The sequence below is a fragment of the Quercus robur genome, chromosome 4 (genome assembly GCF_932294415.1).
Source record: "Quercus robur chromosome 4, dhQueRobu3.1, whole genome shotgun sequence".
Classification (NCBI taxonomy): Eukaryota; Viridiplantae; Streptophyta; class Magnoliopsida; order Fagales; family Fagaceae; genus Quercus; species Quercus robur.
This window is the reverse complement of record NC_065537.1, coordinates 14,832,865-14,851,598: the sequence shown is the minus strand read 5'-3', so window position 1 is coordinate 14,851,598 and position 18,734 is coordinate 14,832,865. Positions and strand designations below refer to the sequence as shown.

Sequence of the window (18,734 nt, the reverse complement as noted above, 5' to 3'; positions counted from 1 at the left end):
CTCTGTTGTAGGCTTGTTAAGCATGACACTCTGCTAGCCTTCTTCACCAATTGTGCAAACCAGGGTGGTGGATTCGACTCCCACAACTAATTCTAGGACCACGAAGAAAACCAATCAAGCACAAGCAAGTGGCAATCTAGAAAAGGACCACAACAATCTTGTCATGCAATCTTTGTTTGAGGAACCAACAACCGACACCAACCATTGATACACAACTATTCTATTGCTTGCCAATTAAGTAGTATTTTTCTTTGGGGTAACTTGAATATAGATGAGATTCTTTGGGGATTAAAGCTCTTTCTTTCCTTATATATGTCTCAATTGAATGGACTCGGTGTGACCATTTAACTTACTCAGCCATGTGTCACTAGCCAACGAAGCTTAGATATCAGGGTTAGATGTCTTACTTGGTCATACTCACCCAGTATTTCACTATGGTGAACCATGAGTAGATAAGTGAAAGTGTTAATTAGTTTTCAATTATGAACTTCAACTAGTGAAATTTTAAATAAAAAAATAAATAAGGTAAATCTCCACGTGAAACATTTGTAAAACTTCTTGAATAGTACCTTACATTCGATAGTGTTTCTGTCACAACATGAAACAAACTAAACTATGCGTCTACCGAAAAATGTAAGGAATTACATTGTCAAACTCATAAAAGGAAGAATACACAAAACGTTTTTTAACTACACACAATAATAAATTTGAAGAAAAATAATGACGAATTCTCATCGACCCTGTTCGATAGTATCACCAGGCATAGGTTTAGAAGCATTTGCTGGTGAATTCCCTACATCACCCACCATGCTTGTACTAGCTGATGATGATTTGAAATAGGTAGTATCAATTGCATCCTCACTGGTTACGCTGGTTATATCATCATATTTCCAATCTGTCAAATATCCTGGCCTTGAAGTTACAGTGCTCACTTCAATATCTCCTGAGAGCATTGCCACCACACGTGACATTGATGGCCGCAGTGTTGGGGATGCTTGAGTGCACAAAAGAGATACTCCAATCAGTCGTTTTACTTCTTCCTCATTGAATTCTGATAATTTAGAGTCTGCAAGATCAACTTCACGGTTGTTTTCATGCAACTGCCAAGCCTAAGAAAGATATATATGCTATCAGAGTAGCTTCAAAATGTTGTGTACAAGTGGTGGCAGTGAGTGATCCATTTGTTTCAATGAGACAACTTTATTCAAGTTCAGAATATAATACAAAAGTGGTGGAAGTAAGTAATCCAATATTCCAATTGTTTCAATGAGTTTAACAGTCTAAGTGTTCATAACATAGTATAAATGTATTGGTAGTGAGTATTCAACTTGTCTGAATGAATAAGACAACCAAGTTTTACTGGGGATCTAAATAGAATCTAGTTGTTATCTCTAAAGTCAACCACAAGCTCATCTTGTGAATCTAATTGCCACTCCATTAACACATTTTAAATGTTTGGTGACATATGGATGAGTGACACTGACAGGTCAAGCTTGACATATATTTCAATATCTAAGTGTGTAAAATTCAAAATCAGGAACATCACAAAATTATGAATAAATAATGTAAAAAACAAAACCTATGTGTTATCTTGAATTTCATAAAATAACTTGGAGAGAGACCATTACATGGTATTTGGTCATACAAAAAGTAGGCTCTTACTAGCGTAGATTTGAGCATGGAGACTCATTTGATTTCCTATTATACTGCAAATTGGACTCATTTTGCAAATACTCTAAATAAGCAAATAAAATTACTTCACTTCCTTTAGATGTCCTGACTTTCCTCTTTATTTATTTATTGATAAATTATGATCCAAGCTTTGCTGGTACTTCAACTTTTGGCAGAAGCAAAAAATATATATAGTTGTGGATGGATCATGACTGTCATGAACCCAAAACACATATCTAAACAAAAATATATACTACTGAAACTTTTGGAAGGAAAAAAATCCATCCAATTAAAGAAAGATGATTGTCATGGTGCACTAAAATATTGTTCATACCCATTCAAGAAGATATATCTTTTCTTCTTCCAAGCTTGAGTCAGAATTTGGCCTCCCACTAACAAGCTCTAGAGCCACAACACCAAAGGCAAAAACATCAGCCTTCTCTGTAAGGTGCCCACGCATGGCGTACTCTGGTGCAAGATACCCACTGCACCAGTAAAAATCACATGCACAAATTAGTACTAATCTTACTAAGCCTCTAGGATCTTACATGCACAAAATAAAAGATTATGTAATTCAAAAAGACAAGGTGACAAGCTAAGCCTCTAGGATCTTACATAGTCCCTGCAACGCGCGTGCTTATGTGGGTCTTTTTATCATCATAAAGCTTGGCCAAGCCAAAGTCTGATATTTTGGGGATGAGATCAGAGTCAAGCAGGATATTACTAGCCTTCACATCTCTGTGTACAATCCGAAGCCGTGACTCCTCATGAAGATAAGCTAAACCTCTTGCTACACCCAAGCATATATCGAAACGTGTTGACCAATCGAGATTCAAGGTTCTTTTTCCTGTCTCATGCAAGCATATAAATTAAATCTACATAGTATAAATAAATACTTACATGCTCAGTTAGCAACAGCAAAGATGTGTTCACATACCAAATAATGCTTGATCAAGACTTTTATTTTCTAGATACTCATACACAAGGAGTCGTTTATCTCCCTCAATGCAACATCCATACAGCTTCACAAGGTTACGGTGTTGCACAGCAGATATAGTAGCAATCTCAGTCAGGAATTGGTTCTTTCCTTGGTGTGATGTGACAGACAGTTGCTTCACAGCAATTACTCTCCCATCATTAAGTGTTCCCTATTTTATACAAAGTACCAAACAAAATATTAAAGAATATGTTTAAAAAATATTACTCTACATATAATTTAATCTATTATAGTAAATATAAAAATGAGAGTTTGGATAATTAGGATGGATGGCTTAATAGATGTAATTTAGACTTTTTATCTGATTGATGCTAAGTAAAGTCAAAAAATGTAAAACAAAACCACACAATACCCATTTATACATAAAATTTATATGAATAAATTTCAAAACAATTTGGTTTCTTAATGGTCAGTGGTCATCTTCACCATGAAATTGCATGTCAATTTTAATCAATTTCAATTTTATGCTTCAAACCATTCAAGGAAAAGTATCAGGCAGGAATGACAGGTTGCCCGATATAAATGTTCTACAAAGCACTATATTGTCTTCGTATGGTCAAAAACTTTGATTTTTAAAATAAAAAACTTGCTTTCCAGAGTGTTTTTACTTCCAATGATACAAGCAATACATCTGGCAAGCTATAAACTACCAGAAATGTCATCTTATGGATCCCATTTCATAGATCAGGTAACCAGCCTCACTAACGTCTAGAAAAGAAGGAACCAAAAAAAAAAAACCATTATTTTTATGCTCCTAGTATATACAATCTTGTTTGCTAATGACTTCAATTATTTGGTCAGTCTCATAATACTAAAACATTTTGGAAATTATTTATTTGTACCAACTGTGGTTACTCAAACTACAATACCCTCCACAAAATGTAATTACTCATATATTGGTTCCTGTGATTATCAAATCTAATAAACATCAACCAGAGATGATTTTTTCTTGACCAGTCCATTTTGAACAATCTTAAAAAACTACTCAAACATTAAGCCATCCATGACGATATTAAATTTCCATAATCATTAAAATGTAATTTGTCCCTTATTTTGATCAATTCATCACCCTCTATAAGTAGTTTGCTGTAAATAAGTGCTTTTTAAGAACAGATTCACTTCTTGAAATTGCAATATAGTGGCATAAAATGGGTCTCATTTCATTGTACAATACTTTCTTTTATAAGTTTACCCAGTGTAAAGAGTAGCCTTAAAAAAAGGGGACAGAACCATAATTTTAAATATGTAACCAGGCCATATAAAGGGGAAAATGTGTAACAGATTTTATGGCATGGAAACTTAGAGAAGTTTGAATTTGGGAATATGGCCTGAATCAGAAAACAATTAGAAAATAGGTTGGTTCATTTGATTAAGAACTTTAAAATAACTTTCAACTCTGAGATTTGGCTAGGCCATTAATCAAGTCCTGGTGGGGTATAGTTCTAACATTTACATGTGGCATGATAATTGGCACCCAGATAGCCGTCTCTATCAAAAATTTAGGCATAGAATAGTGTATGATGCTGCCACCTTATTAAATGCTAAACTCTCTAGTGACTGTGATTCTAAACAAGGCTTGGAATTGGAGCTATTCAAGGTCTGATGATCTTGTTACTTTCTCTATGTCAAGTGCTTGGGACCAAATTCGGCCAAGGATGCCAACTATCAATTGGTGGAAAATTGTTTTATTTGCCAAAGCCATCCCAAGGCATGCTTTTGCTACTTGGTTGGCTTTGAGTGATAGATAATTAAGTGCATGGTTAGTTGGGTAGTAAGTTGTGACAGTTTGTGTGTACTATGTAGAGCATGCACTGAAAATAGAGAACATATCTTCTTCAAATGCCCTTTTTCTCAAAGAAGTTGGAGGATAATTAAAAGATGGTGCTGTCAAGAAGGCCTTGATGATGAATGGGATAATCTCATCACCTGGGCAGTACAAAATTGAAAAGGAAAAATCTTTAGGGCAGATTGTAGCAGGTTAGGCTTCATTGCTGGTATAAACCATGTTTGGGCTCAAAGAAATGCTGTTAAGCACCAGAGCACAGTGAGAACAAAGGAACAAATTTAGGATAAAGAATCAGGAGAAGTATAAAATTGAAAGCAAGGGTGTATATCCCAGCTCTAGCATCAACAAAAAATTCTGCGCCAGATGGGGTATCTCAGATGTTGTGTTTAAGCCTAAAGTTTGATCTATGTGGTGGTACAACTTTCCACCTGTTGCAGATTCTTCTTCTTGCTGATTTGCTAAGCGGATGTGCGGTTGTCTAGTTTTGCATTATCTCATATTTTGGTTTGTTAGTTGCTGGGATTTTGTCCCTGATCTGTTTATCTGGGTGGTCAATCTTGGTTGTGTAGTTTAGATATTGTTGTCTAGTTGTAGTTGGGAGTTGTTTGCTCTGTTATATCCCTTAACTGTTGTGGCTGGTTTCCAGCTTGTTGCATATGGATATAGAATTACTACTCTTCATTTATTTTTGGATCAATTTAGTAATTGCAACTGCCAGCTTCTCGCCAATCACAGGAACAAGATATCATAATAAGGGTGGCCAAGGAATTTCAAAAAAATAAAAATAAAAATAAAATAAAAGGATAATATAAATGAAATAAACAAAAAGAAAAAGGGGTGATGTTGCACTCTGTGATTTGTTAATAGCTATTGCTTGGAATTATCAATAGATGTATAGATGTATATCAGACAGTCAACTTTACAGCAATGGCTTGGTTTCAGCCACTGAAGTTCTTGATTAGAATATGGAATTACCTTATAAACTGGTCCAAATCCTCCCTCTCCAAGCTTATTATCAGGAATAAAATCTTCTGTAGCTGTCTTTAGTTCAGCATAGCTGAAAGTGAATGTTTTAGCATCTATTCCGAGGAGCTCTGCAATTTCAACATAAACATAGGTTGTAACACTGAATCCCTTTTCTAGTAATCAATTTGCTTGAGTGGTTATAGCAGAAAATTCAGCAACGTTTTTGTAAGCTAAATGAGGAACTATCCTTTTCTTAAGAATCAATATCATCAATGTGTTTTAGTCCAGAACGTTGTTGGACTGAAGCAGGAGATTAGGTAGCAAGCATAATAAATGGGAATCTGTATATAGCCTGGGGCTTCGTTGGCCACATAAATTATGTTTCTCCCTATTACTTATTGGTCATATATGTCTGTTTGTGTGTGAATGCATATTATTCCAAGACATGAATAAAATGAGGTCTTAGTAAAAATGCCTATGTACACAAGAAATGATACACTGCATTTTATACTACTTAATATGGAATATGCAGAGGCCACCTCACTAGTCATTAATAGTGAGTACCATAGCATCACATAAAGGAAAGAGTTCCATTTTTCTAATATGTTGAGAAAACTGAATGAAGTTTGACAACTATCATGTATATGCAACATAATTTTTGGCTTACCTTCATCATCATTGGTAAGTGGTTTTCTTCTTCGAAGAATATAGAAAACCAAGAAAACAGCCAGAAAGCTCAAAACCCCAACACCAACAACAACACCCACAATCAGGCCAGTCCTATTCTTGTTGCTGCTTGTGCTTGGAGGTATGTTACTAACAGTGGGTGTAAATTCTATACCAAAGTAAGATAGTCAATAACATGGTACTAAAATGTGAGGAAATCAGTACCTAATCTTTCTAAATTGCATCTACAGTTTCTGCACTTTTTTACCTGGGGTAGCACTGATGGCTGAAATAGAAGGTCCATAAGTACCTTGAGCAGGTACACAGCAAGTCCCTTTTCCAGCCCAAAAGAGATGGATTTCAAGGTAGTTTTCTGATACCTGAACATTCTTATATTCCTTTGGAACAGCTACGAAAGAGGCACCACCGGCTTCCTTTTGTATGTCAAATTCCTTTAAAACAAGATTCCCCTAGAGTAAACAAATTCAAAAATTAGCAAAACAGAAAGGAATGAGGATAAGAGGAAAGAGGTCATTTTATAGGAATATTGGAGAGGGAAAACATCAAAGGTTTCATTCAAAATCCTTATCATGATTATAGACATATTTTAGATATCAAAACTATTTTGAGTTTCGGAAATAAATTGTAAAAAAAGTGAAGAAATCACAGAGGTAATGGTTGTACTGTAATTGACAAAAATTCAGAGAAAACTAAGAGCAAAATAGTTGGTTAAAGAAAACATGTGGAGGGGCAAAATAGAGAACTGCTAGTGGCAAATTTAGAATTGATTAGATAATTTCAATTGTAAATATGCATCATATTCAACAAAAATCTATATTGATGAATAAGACAGTCAATATATTTGTATCTTATACTCTTTTTTTGTAAAGAAATATAAACTTAGATCGCCATCATAATCCCTAGACACGATCATGGTGCGGAATTATTAAACTTCACAATTAACGGTTATCAAAGAAACTAACACTTATTTACTAGGGTGAATAAACTTTTTAGGCAATGCAAACTTCATTTTAAAAGAAAATGCAGAAGTTCTAAAACAATTCTATAATATGATGCAGACCTGGATATAAATATCAAAGATACGCCTCCCAAGACTTTTCCATGAGTTAGAGTTTACAAAAGCTATTTCTGCAAATTGGAGGCTCACAGTGTAGTTTCCATTCTCGAGCCCTAGGCCATAGTATCGTAATGATGAAGCAGAGAGTCGAGCTGTTTGGAACAGCTCTGAGTCTAAAGTATTTGTGAATTGAGATGACGAAGAACTTGTATACGAAGGACTATTGGTCCCACTAAAATATCCAACATTGCTAACTGCCCACCTGTCTGTGTCAACCACATAATATGTAGCTGGACCAAGTGTCTCATTATCCCTCTCATACACAATCCCATTAGAAGAGGTAATTGGAGGACCTCCGCACTTAATTGCAAACTCAGAATCTGAAAACAAATATATATAAAATAAAAAAACATTCATTGATGTGTAAGCTCAAAAAAGGTAATTAAATTAGTGCATTCATAAGTATGCCACACATTTCAATAGTGTACATGCTTGAATTTAGAATCCTGATCAGTAGTCTGTTATAAAAAAATCAAGAATGTAGGTTGAAAAATAGTTTAATTATCTGTATTTGAATGTGAGACTTAGTTCTAAGCACAAAATATTGACCTATTCAAACCCGATCTTTTTAAATACTCTTTTAATGATCGCCAGCATAGGGTTCTTGGCAGAGGTTCACAGACCTTGCAATTTTTCGTTAAAGTACATCACGATGCCATTTAAAATTACTGTATACTAAATTGACACTGGAATGTAGCTTTGATGCATTTCCAATTTAGCCTTTAAAAAGACAAGTCCAATATTCATGTGTACTAAAAATTTGGACTGCATTATTGTACCATGTCCATATCAATATTTTGTAAACATCTAAAGTTTCATCACTTCGTATTCTGCTTAGAAGCACCAAAACTAGCGTATAATCTTCTTGCAGTTTGGCTTCAATACTTGCGAATGCTTTCCAATCTTACAATCAGGTGTGATATTTTAAATTGTACTTACATCTTCCAGTGCCTCGATTGCAAGGAAAACCCCGTTGAAGACAGCTCAATCCTGAAGGCAAAACACTAAAGCAGAACAGAAATGCACTTAGGCATGGAATGTGTAATTCAACGACATAAAACATTAGCTATTAAAGCAGATATATCTAATTGATACAAATATTATAATTAGGATTAAGTTTTCACTCATGTAATGAGAAATGATCTCTTGGCAATATGCTCATAAGCATTCTCCTAAGAATACTAACTCATCATTGCCCCATGATGAAAGAGGTTTCTTTAAATGAGTTACGACTTGTGTTTTCCCAATGTAAGGCATTATTTGCAATCACAAGAAGTAAATATATATATATATATATATATATATGAAATTGATCATGAAGAGAAACATATAGTATTTAGGTAGAAGTGGTGTTTTTATTTTTACTTTTTTTTTGGGGGGGGGGGGGGGGGGGGGTGTGTGGGGAAGAGAAGGGAGGGGTAATTTAATCAAATGGGCTTTGATAGTCCCCATTACTCTCCTAGGTATCAAATAAGCTAATTACACTTCATTTTTATCAATGTTCTATATCAACAGAACATATAGATTAGGTGTCATTTGACCATGTAAATAAGATGATATAACCAGGCCTGACCCATTCTAATTATTATTATTTTATTTTATTTTATTTTTTTTTTTGGGCATATTTTGGTAATTGATGAATCTTGAGTTATTGGAGCCAGAAACTCCATTTCTCATGCACAAAATATCCATATGTGCGGCTTAAGAAAATATTTTCTACTTCTTCCTTTATCTGTTCAACTTCCAAAAATTTTCTTTTTCACTTCCAAATATTTTCCAGCCTTCTCCAAAACAAACACTATCCCTACCTATCCCAAAACCCAACAAATCTCAAATTAGTTTGGTATCAAAGCTTTTGTCCTGCATCAGATGCCTAAATTCACTCCTTTTAATAAACATGTAAGTAATATACATTGCTAGACACCAGCTAATTAATTTCTATCTATAATATAGATTTTTCATTAGTAATTTCTATCTATAATTTACTTCTAGTAAAACATTTTAATTCTCTGAGGTAGTGAGTTAATGATAATTCACACTCCATGTAAAGTTCCAAAATATTTGAGAGGATAAGTTACCATGTTGAAAATCATGGCTATTAGCCTCTAACAGCTTCACTACTTTAATTGACAAGACTAATAACATTTTAAACTTGATTAGAAACTTGTTTCATTATGGTAAAACTCAAGATTTTAAATAAGAAAATATAGCATCGAGAAATTTACCTGCTGTTTGAACTTTCTATTGTGAAATTGTTGGCAACTAAATTACTGCATATTATACAACATAAGATCTGAATGTCAGTTTTTATTCAAGAGTAGCAAGTTGTAGAATATTAGAAGCATATATATAACATAAATATTTTCAAATACAATAGTATACATACAGTTGTAAATTTTGTTCGCTGACCCAAGAAGGAAAGCTTCCCTGTAAATTATTGTAAGACAAATCACTGCAATCATAACATAATAAGGATGTTAGATACATGATCCATTCAACTGGTAATCAATCCCATGTTCAGTACTAAATTACGCATTAGTCAATTCACGTTGATGCTTTGAAACAAAATTTTGAAACCACATTATTCAAAATCTAGGACCTCTATTTTTCTATGTTTGCTAATAATGCCATGCTTGTTTATGCTTTTAGCTACACATGGAAATCCATGTATCTAGCATGACATTACTCTTTTATGAGACTATATGATTAGGACATTACAATTAATCCATTGGTGATACAGCATTTAGTCTTTTCTGTAATTGCTTGCTTATTGATATACAGAAAATACCCTCCCCACCCACCCCCCCCAAAGAAAAAAAGAAATGGAACATTTCCATAATTTTCGAGTAATTGCTAAATTATTACATGGAGATCAAATCTTTGATTAACCTGAGTGTGCTATAACCTCCAAATGTAAAAGCATTTGCTCCATAAGATTGTTATAGCTCACTACATATAAATGATCACTTAGCTCATACAAGATTTTGGATGCGGTACCCAACATTTTTCTACCAAAATACTTGACATTAGATTGAATATAACTCCTTGTACATATGCATCGGAGATTCAAAATATCCTTATACAAATTAGGGACTTTTTCAATTAAAAAGCAAATTATTAGACACCACCATTTTAAATGTATCATAATGTTGTAAAATGCAAGTGATGTCTTTATGTACTTACATGTTGCGAAGAGATCCACTTTTTTGTGGAGGCACAGTGCCATTTAACTTATTATTTCCAAGAAACCTGATAAAGAAGGTAGTAGTACATGCTTCAATATAATACAAAGTAATATTGGAATGTATAATATGAAATTAAGAAAATTAGGTATATTACAAGTAAGAGAGCGAACTCAAATTGAAAAGCGCGTTTGGAATCTGTCCTGTTATATTGTTGAAGCTCAAATCCCTAAAAAAGTTAAACAATATTATTATAATGTACTAATAACAAAGCTATTATCACATGGTTGTAATACATAAAACTAGTTATCTACAAGAGGTAATTAACAATTATAATCTTTATACACTATCCTAACAAGAAAGAAGGAAAAAGAAAAGGATAGAGAAAAGATGAGATAAGTGAAAAAGAAATAGGTTGAATTTGAAATACAATGAAGTGGCCCCTTATCACATAGTTACAAACAAGGTGAGTTCATTTTGCAAGCGAAGAGAAATCTGATAAAAATATCACTTAAATTTACCATTTAAATTTTAATACAGGAACCCTACATAAATTTCTTTCTTCAGGTTGGAGTTGCCCAACCTAATAAATAGCAAATATGTTCTCAGTTCCATTGCTTTGAGCAGCAATCAAATTCAACTTAAATTACAGCACCACGTATATCTAAAACTCTAAAGTCACCCACCAATGGGCATTACTTACAGCTGTGACAACTTTTGGTATTCTCCTATATTTGATGGAATTGAATCAGAAATGTTATTATTCCTCAGCACTCTGCAACAGATGCAACCAAACTATTATGTTATATTCTGGAAGAGCAACAAAGAAGGAAAAAAAAACATGGATATTCATAATTAGGAATCTGAAACATAAAAACTTGTTTTCTTACAAGATACTTAGAGATTTCATATTTTGTATAAATGCCAGTGAAGAGCTCCCATTAGACAAATCACTTATTCTCCTACAATAATATCAAACATGAGCTTGTAAGCTTTACAAGATTTGCGAAATACAAGTAAAAGTAACTAGGAGATGTAGACACTCACAACTCCGTCAGAGAAGTCAAATTGGAAAATGTTGAGGGTATTGGACCTTCTAAAGAGTTTCCTTCAAACTTCCTACCAAAATCATTTTGGAGTAGTTAATCATAAATTGTGCACAAATGCATCTCTTCTGTAGAATGCACAAATACACACTAAAATTTTATCAATAATAACTCTTACAATAAATAATGTTACTTTGACTTTGCAATGAAAATTGAGCCTTATCAAGCATGATTTAGCGAGAAGCAAATAGGATAGGGCTAACAATATTGTCTTACAAGGTAGTAAGCTTTGACCAATTCCCAATGAAGTCAGGTATCCGGCCCGTTAGTTCAGTGTCTGAAGCCCACCTGATACCACAAATATTTCCTCACACAATCTAATCACAATTTTTTGTTTTTATATTCATCATTATGTAAATTTTAGAAAGTTTGTAGGTGAGAAAAGAAGTAGTAAGCTAGTTCTTACATTGTCTTAAGGCTTTTTAAATTAGCAAACGTCGAAGGAATCGCACCACTAACTCCAGAACTATCAAAGTAGCTGTCAAGGCAAAAAATTTACATGAATAAAATTATATTGAAATCCTATCCTCAACTCAAATAAAAATTTAGTAGTAACAGTTAATGAACTTAACAACCAAAGGAAAGGTCTCAAGCCATTGTTAGATTCTTGTTCAAGCTGCTAACTTGTTTAGAACAATTTTCACAATTTCTCATGATAAGTATCTTTAAAATATATCATTTTCACCATATCATTTCTGGCTGTTAAAAGTATTTGACTTTATCATGTAAAATGTATTTCTAAAAATTATGATTACATTGTTTTCTGTCCTAGGATAAAACAGATAATGTTGCATTTGCAAAACCTTGCAATACGGCATATGAGATTTATTGGCACAAAGTTCTTATAATCTCGAGCGACCGACAGGATATTACTAGAAGCTTTGCTAGAACCATTTCTAGTCTACCTCACCTAGCTATAAAATACAATCAAATAGATTTTCATAACTTACACTAAAAATGGAAGGCTTTATGGTACTAGAACTTACAGCTGTTCTAATTTCACTAATGTCCCAAGATCTGGAAGAGAACCAGTGAAGTTGTTTGTAGAAAAAGACCTACAAAATTAACAAGTAGAACAATATATGAATTATAATTTATAAACAAGGACTTGATTCTCTTAGGGTGCAGATCATCAAGATCAAGTATGTGAGATATAGATTTCCAGCCCCAAAAAAAAAAAAAAAATGTAAAATGCAGAAAGCATCAAAATAGGTGTACAATTGCATCAGGGTGACTTCTAAATTCATATTTTTGTGAAACCCTTCTTCATTATTTTTAATGGGAAGTCACACATGCATCCTATTATTAAGGGAGGAAGAAATGCCATTTGAGATAGACCTTATCACAAAACCCTTCTTCAAATAAATTACAATAAAAGAATGGTTGAAACAACATCACCAAGATGCCACATAGATGGCTTACAAATTTTGAATGAGGGTAACTTACAATGATAGTAAATTTGTAAGATTTCCAAGTTCCTTTGGAAGTGTCCCTGATAATGCATTGATGCCAAGACTCCTAATTTATTAAACATCAAAGGAAAGAGAAAGGTTAGCTGACATTAGACGTACAATATCCTTTGAGTTTCAAACCAAAACTGAGACAGGCTTACAGGTATTGCATGCGATATAGTTTGCCGATGGATGCAGACAAGTTACCAGTCAAGTAATTTTGGCCCAAATTCCTGTAAGAAATATTGGAAACATAGCACATTTAACAGAATATAATGAAAATGAACCATCCTAGAAAACTAGTACACCACATCTACTACAAAATTCAATTGGTTTACATGACGCAGTACACTTTCAAGGTATAAGTTCAATCCTAGCTTACATGAAAAAGAAGGTAAACTATATTCATGCAAAACACAAGTAAACAAACATATCAAGAAGATATCGTACAGATTGAAGAGGAAAGTCAAAGTCCATAGTTCATCTGGAATAACGCCAACAACATCCAAGGCATAAGCCTTCCTGTAAAAGGGAAAAAGAAATCAACCACAGAAAAAAGATTTATATACTGAAGATGCCCAAGATATTTTGAAGAGTAGTTTCTTTAACCTACCAAATTTTGCAACACTTTCAAGGATTTAAAAAAAAAAAAAAAAAAAAAAAAAAAAAAAAAAAACAAATTGAAAAAAGGGGGGAGTATCATATGAAATAATTGTGCTTCAGCTTGTACATGAATTTAATTCATGGATCACAAAAACCGTAAGCTTAGTAAAGGTGGCAGATTGAATGATTGCTCAAGAATATTAGTAATTAATATCATAAATGCTCTCTGCAAGCACAATGTTTACATATAATGGCGAGTTTCCAATTAATGGCCATATACCCTAGTGGCATTCTGCTCCCTTCTTATGAGTTTAGATTTGAGGATCAAACTCAAATCCCCTTTACTTGCACTTTGCAAAAATAATACATATTGAGGCCCCATCTAATAATCCTTTGCAAGGATTTAGATTTTATTCTTTTGTTTGTGCTAAATGCATATCAAATTGTGCTTGTATACTCCAATGGCATAAAATTCATGGTTCATTGTACAAAACCACACTTGTACTAGTGAAATGTGGTACAAGGAGAAAATGAGCATAGGAGAAGATAAAATTAACCATCAATATATAAATCCAAGAAACCACATGAGGAACTTTTAAGTTATAAAACACACACTTGTGTTGCATGCACACACAAAGAACTTATCTCTTCAATTTTTTTTTTTTTAATCAATTCCTTTCCCCATTTCAGCACTGGAACATTGAGTTCAAGTAAAGTTCCCATTTCATATTACCATGTGAATTTATAAAGTTGACACATTTTATCTTTTCATTTTTGGTCATCATATAGATGATTCATACATGAGATTTTCTTTTAAGAGGATATTATGACAAGGCCTCCTTATGATGTCTCCATGACCTCGCCTTAGTCCTTAGGATTCTATGGCCAATTTCATGCAAAACTCAATAATTTCAAAGCGCACACATCCATCATAGGTATTGTTGACCAGCAGATGCCACCAACTTAAATTGGTGCATGAAGATATATTTCATCAAAATTTTAAGCAGCAAAATATTTTATCTTTTATGCTCAAATTTGATGGTATGATGTTTGTATGACATTACATGCTCAAAAACCTTTAAAATAAAGGAACAGAACATGGGAAGCACCATGAGGGCACACCCATGGCAGATTAGATCTTCTAATTAGAAAAAGGCTTGACTTGGGTAGCAAAAAAATTCTCGTTTGTTTGACTGCTCTCTCACACACATGCGCACACACACACACACATATGTATATTCAGAGGGAAACACAAAAACACCACTCCTCCCACACACACAACCCCCCCCCCCCCTCCCCCTGAGTTTTAATGTTACAGTACTGAACTCCATGTGTATCATTTTATGTGAAAACCATAGACATCCATTAAAATAAAAGATGCATTGCTCATGTGATGACACCTGTCAATATTAACTATATATTCACATAAAGAAATACCATAGGGAGTTTTGTTTTAAACTCAAAATCCTCAAGAAGGTAAAATGTTACATAATTAACAATTTACAAGTAAATTGTATGCCGCAAGGGGTCTAAGTTAGGTTCACTTTAGAAATATCCACCTCTATACCCAACAAACTAACAAAATTCTCGATAATTAGTTGGTGTATGTCAGATGGAGGTAATACACACACTCGGGAGAATAATCCAGAGCTTGAGGTGCTCTAAACAGCCTCCTTAAATAAATAAATAAATGCCTGGTCCAATAACAAAATGTTAAGGACAATCATTATAAAACAAGGATATGATCAGGGATTTTTGTAATGCACATTGGCAACTGACCTCACCTGTCAAATTATTATTTTTTTTAAAAGGTTATTGCTAGTTTCCTCTGCCACTCTATAAAGGCACATAAAATTTTAGTATATGATAACATATAAAAATAAGTTTTGCTACTAGGCAACCAGTTAAAATATAATACTCTCTTCATCAACAAGTTACTATAATATATCCAACAGTTCTGATACTAATTTTTTAACCAATATCGAATATAAACTTAAACCTTTTCAACAACCAGTCAGATATAATAGAGGTGATCCCCTTGCTTTTCGTTTTAGTTCAATAAAAAAATTATAATATAAAAAAAAAATGCAATTTACATTAAACTATTTTTTTTATTGAATGTGTTGAAATTGTAATTCTAAGCTAAAATGGCACGGGAAACAAAACATGAGGATATATATATATATATATATATATAAAAGAAAGAAACGTACAATTGGGTAATGTGGCAAGTAGAGTTACTATTGGCAGAACAGTCACATTTGATGAAGGGGTTGTATTTTGGGTCATCGAAGCTGGTAGAGTCGATGGCTGCTCCACTGCATGGTTCCCCACTTATATTCCATTGATCTGAATTTGCAGGGATACCCCATTTCTGAAATATTGTATTCAGTGCTGTCACTGCAATCATATTCACAATTAAGCATCATTGTGATCAATCTGATATACACCCTCCAAAATTGCCACCCTTTAAAAGTATAATTTTATTTAGAAAAAATGAGCGAAATTTATAAAATTATTATACTAAAAATGGTAAATTGCAAATTAATTACACCGGTTTCACCCCACTGTTAGTTTATGCTTTGCCAAATCAGCCCAAATCAGCCCTAAAACTACGTCGTTTTAGCGATGACCAAGTGAGTAGCTAGCACAATTAAAACTATGTCACTTCAGGTCTAAAACTTAAAACACAAACCTGTAGCCTAAACGACAGGCCAAACTCTAAAATTAAAAACATAAACCAGGAAGATGGCAGACCTCATACCTCCCTAACCCAAACCCCACGAACCCAGGCGGCGGCGGTGAAGGCTCTAGGCAGCAGCTGTGCCGATAGTGAGCTGTTCCTCTTTCTCTCTGTTTTCGAATTTGGCTTTTATTTGTAATCTTAGTTTTTTGGGGTTTTTGTTGATGTGGTGTGCTAGATCTGCATTCACGAATCACTAGGCCATAAACAAAAATGACGTCCACCTTTGTTGGTTAGCCTTTGCCGCTGCCGCTTGGGTTCGTGGGGTTTGGGTTAGGGACTAGGGAGGCCTGGGCTTGCGGGGTTTGAGTTAGGGAGGTGTGAGGTCTGCGGCGTCTGCCATCTTTGTGGTTTATATTTTTAATTTTAGAGTTGGGCCTGCCGTTTAAGCTATAGCTATGTGTTTTAAGTTTACGCCTGGAACAACGTAATTTTGTTTGTGCCGGCTATGCATTTAGTTATCACTGAAACGACATCGTTTTAGGGTTAATTTGGTAAAAATAAAATACATTAGCATGATGTTGTGTCACTTAATAGTAGAAACTAATGGTAGGAGATTAATTGCTAACAGAACCAAACTTCAAGATGTAAAATTAAGTTTCTGAAACTTTATAGTATAAAATTTAATCAACTTCAAATTTCAAGGTGTAATTTGCAATTTACCATATTAAAAAAATAAATAACTTATGTTTATTTCGAGCCCATCCCAAACAGAATAAATAAATAAAAATAAATAAATGTTGTGTTTGTAGAAAAGGACTTTAAGAACTTTCTAATCATTGATACCCATCATAGATTGAACCGTAAAATAAATCTCACTTAATTAAAAAATATCCGAATTGTCCAAAACTATTAAATCTACCAATATTTTCCTCAAATAAAATAATAAATAGATCTACCAATATTTTTTATTTATTTTAAGAATTAACCCACTTTCAAAGCATGTAAAAAAAAAATCAATCAGTGAATGAAAACATAGATTTCTTCTTCTCTCTTTTTTTTTTTGGTCACTATATAGATTGATTGAATTTTTTTTTTATTTTTTTTTTATTCAATCAATCTATATAGTGACCCAAGAAAAAAATCTTTCATAACTTTTTTTTTTCTTTTTAAATTACTAGGGTGGTGGTAGTCTTTGAAATTTATATATATATATATATATACACACACAGAGAGAGCGAGCATTGCTCATAGCTGTCTGATTATTTAGTTAAATATGTAATTATTAATTTATGATGTACCCAAGCCTCACTAATACTACTTAGTATTTACCACCATCCCAATAATGTAACGGCTGACCCCACAATTGTTGCCAGCACAATTGTAAAGCTAAGCTAGCCATTGAAATGATGATAATATCAAAAGTACAATATCTACCTTGCACTTACCAGCATGATTCGTTGGTTTGGGGCTCTTATTAATTTCATCCATAGCTAGATTTGCAAGCTATAGAACGATCAAATTCTAAAAGCTAGCCTTTTATATATTACTTCAAGTTTTGTACTCAACAATTATAAACAAACACAGTTTTTGGCATTCATTGTTTATTGATTGGATTATAACCCAAAAAATACAAAAAAAAAAAAAAAAAAAAAAAAAAGAAGTTTCGTATTGCTCTTCATATGTAACATATGCAGAAGACAAAAAAAGATCTGATCAGCCAAGAACATTAATATATGTAATAAACTGTGTGTGTGTGTGTGTGAGAGTGAGAGAGAGAGAGAGAGGCACACCTTCAGCAGGATCTGTAGCAGCTTGGGTTTGATTTTGAGCTTGAGCTAACTCAAAAAGTTGGCCAAAGATGCAAGCAACACAAAAAGCTAAAACTAGAAGAGGTGATGATCCTACCATGACTTCAATAGAAGAGCAATGTAACAGAGATGCTTCTCATAGATATGCAAAGCCACCAGACCAAATTCCCATGTTTTTTTATTCTAAACTTCAGATATTTTATAAAATACCAATAGGTAACCGCTGTTAATAATTCAGTTTGGCGCTGCTGTTAGCCTATTACATCATGTTCCATTCACGCGTCTTTATTTTATTTTCCATCCACAACCAACCTCTTAGGTTCTATTATGAAAGTATTTTGTAAAAATGTTGTGAACATAATGTTTCTTGAACACAAGAGTTATATTTATTTTACTTTCCTTATAAAATAGCTAATTATCTATAACATTTTTTTGTTCTACTTTATTCTAACAATCATAACTTATTATGTAATTATTTTACTCTCCTTATAAAATATCTAAAGTTTAGAATATTAAAAAAAAAAACCATAACAAATTGTAATTAGAAAAATATAAAATAGAACATAAAAATGGTAGAAACTTATTTATATTTTAAAAAATGAATAAAAATTCTTTATACTACTTTTTGTATTTCATTTCATGCTCCACCAATCACAACTTGGTATGAAATTGAT

At 33.3% G+C, this 18,734-nt stretch overlaps 1 protein-coding gene across 2 annotated transcripts; it reads right to left on the bottom strand.

The window, feature by feature from the left end:
* Positions 1-521: 521 nt before the first annotated feature.
* LOC126720661 (probable LRR receptor-like serine/threonine-protein kinase At1g56140) lies at positions 522-18,259 on the bottom strand. Of its 2 annotated transcripts, none has more exons than XM_050423400.1 (24): positions 18,043-18,259; positions 15,780-15,966; positions 13,414-13,485; positions 13,125-13,196; positions 12,959-13,030; positions 12,499-12,567; positions 11,919-11,990; positions 11,729-11,800; positions 11,454-11,525; positions 11,297-11,368; positions 11,110-11,181; positions 10,564-10,635; positions 10,408-10,473; positions 9,611-9,676; positions 9,450-9,494; positions 8,164-8,228; positions 7,168-7,544; positions 6,355-6,556; positions 6,088-6,255; positions 5,430-5,548; positions 2,609-2,819; positions 2,287-2,518; positions 2,006-2,156; positions 522-1,109 (listed from the first exon to the last, which is right to left on the bottom strand). In XM_050423400.1, the coding sequence occupies exons 1-24, from the start codon at positions 18,158-18,160 to the stop codon at positions 732-734; spliced, it is 3,102 nt and encodes a 1,033-aa protein (XP_050279357.1). In that variant the 5' UTR covers positions 18,161-18,259; the 3' UTR covers positions 522-731. The 2 variants fall into 2 exon arrangements, 1 of the variants encoding a protein (XP_050279357.1); XR_007653591.1 differs by having other exon boundaries at positions 927-1,109; positions 2,006-2,139.
* Positions 18,260-18,734: the final 475 nt, after the last annotated feature.

Coding starts and splice junctions, on each gene's coding strand:
- LOC126720661 (XM_050423400.1), bottom strand. CDS start 18,160: ATGGTAGGATCATCACCTCTTCTAGTTTTAGCTTTTTGTGTTGCTTGC. Junction 11,369..11,453: donor TTGACTTCTCTGACGGAGTT/GTGAGTGTCTAC, acceptor ATATTATTGTAG/GAGAATAAGTGATTTGTCTA. Junction 9,677..10,407: donor AGTGGATCTCTTCGCAACAT/GTAAGTACATAA, acceptor TTATGATTGCAG/TGATTTGTCTTACAATAATT.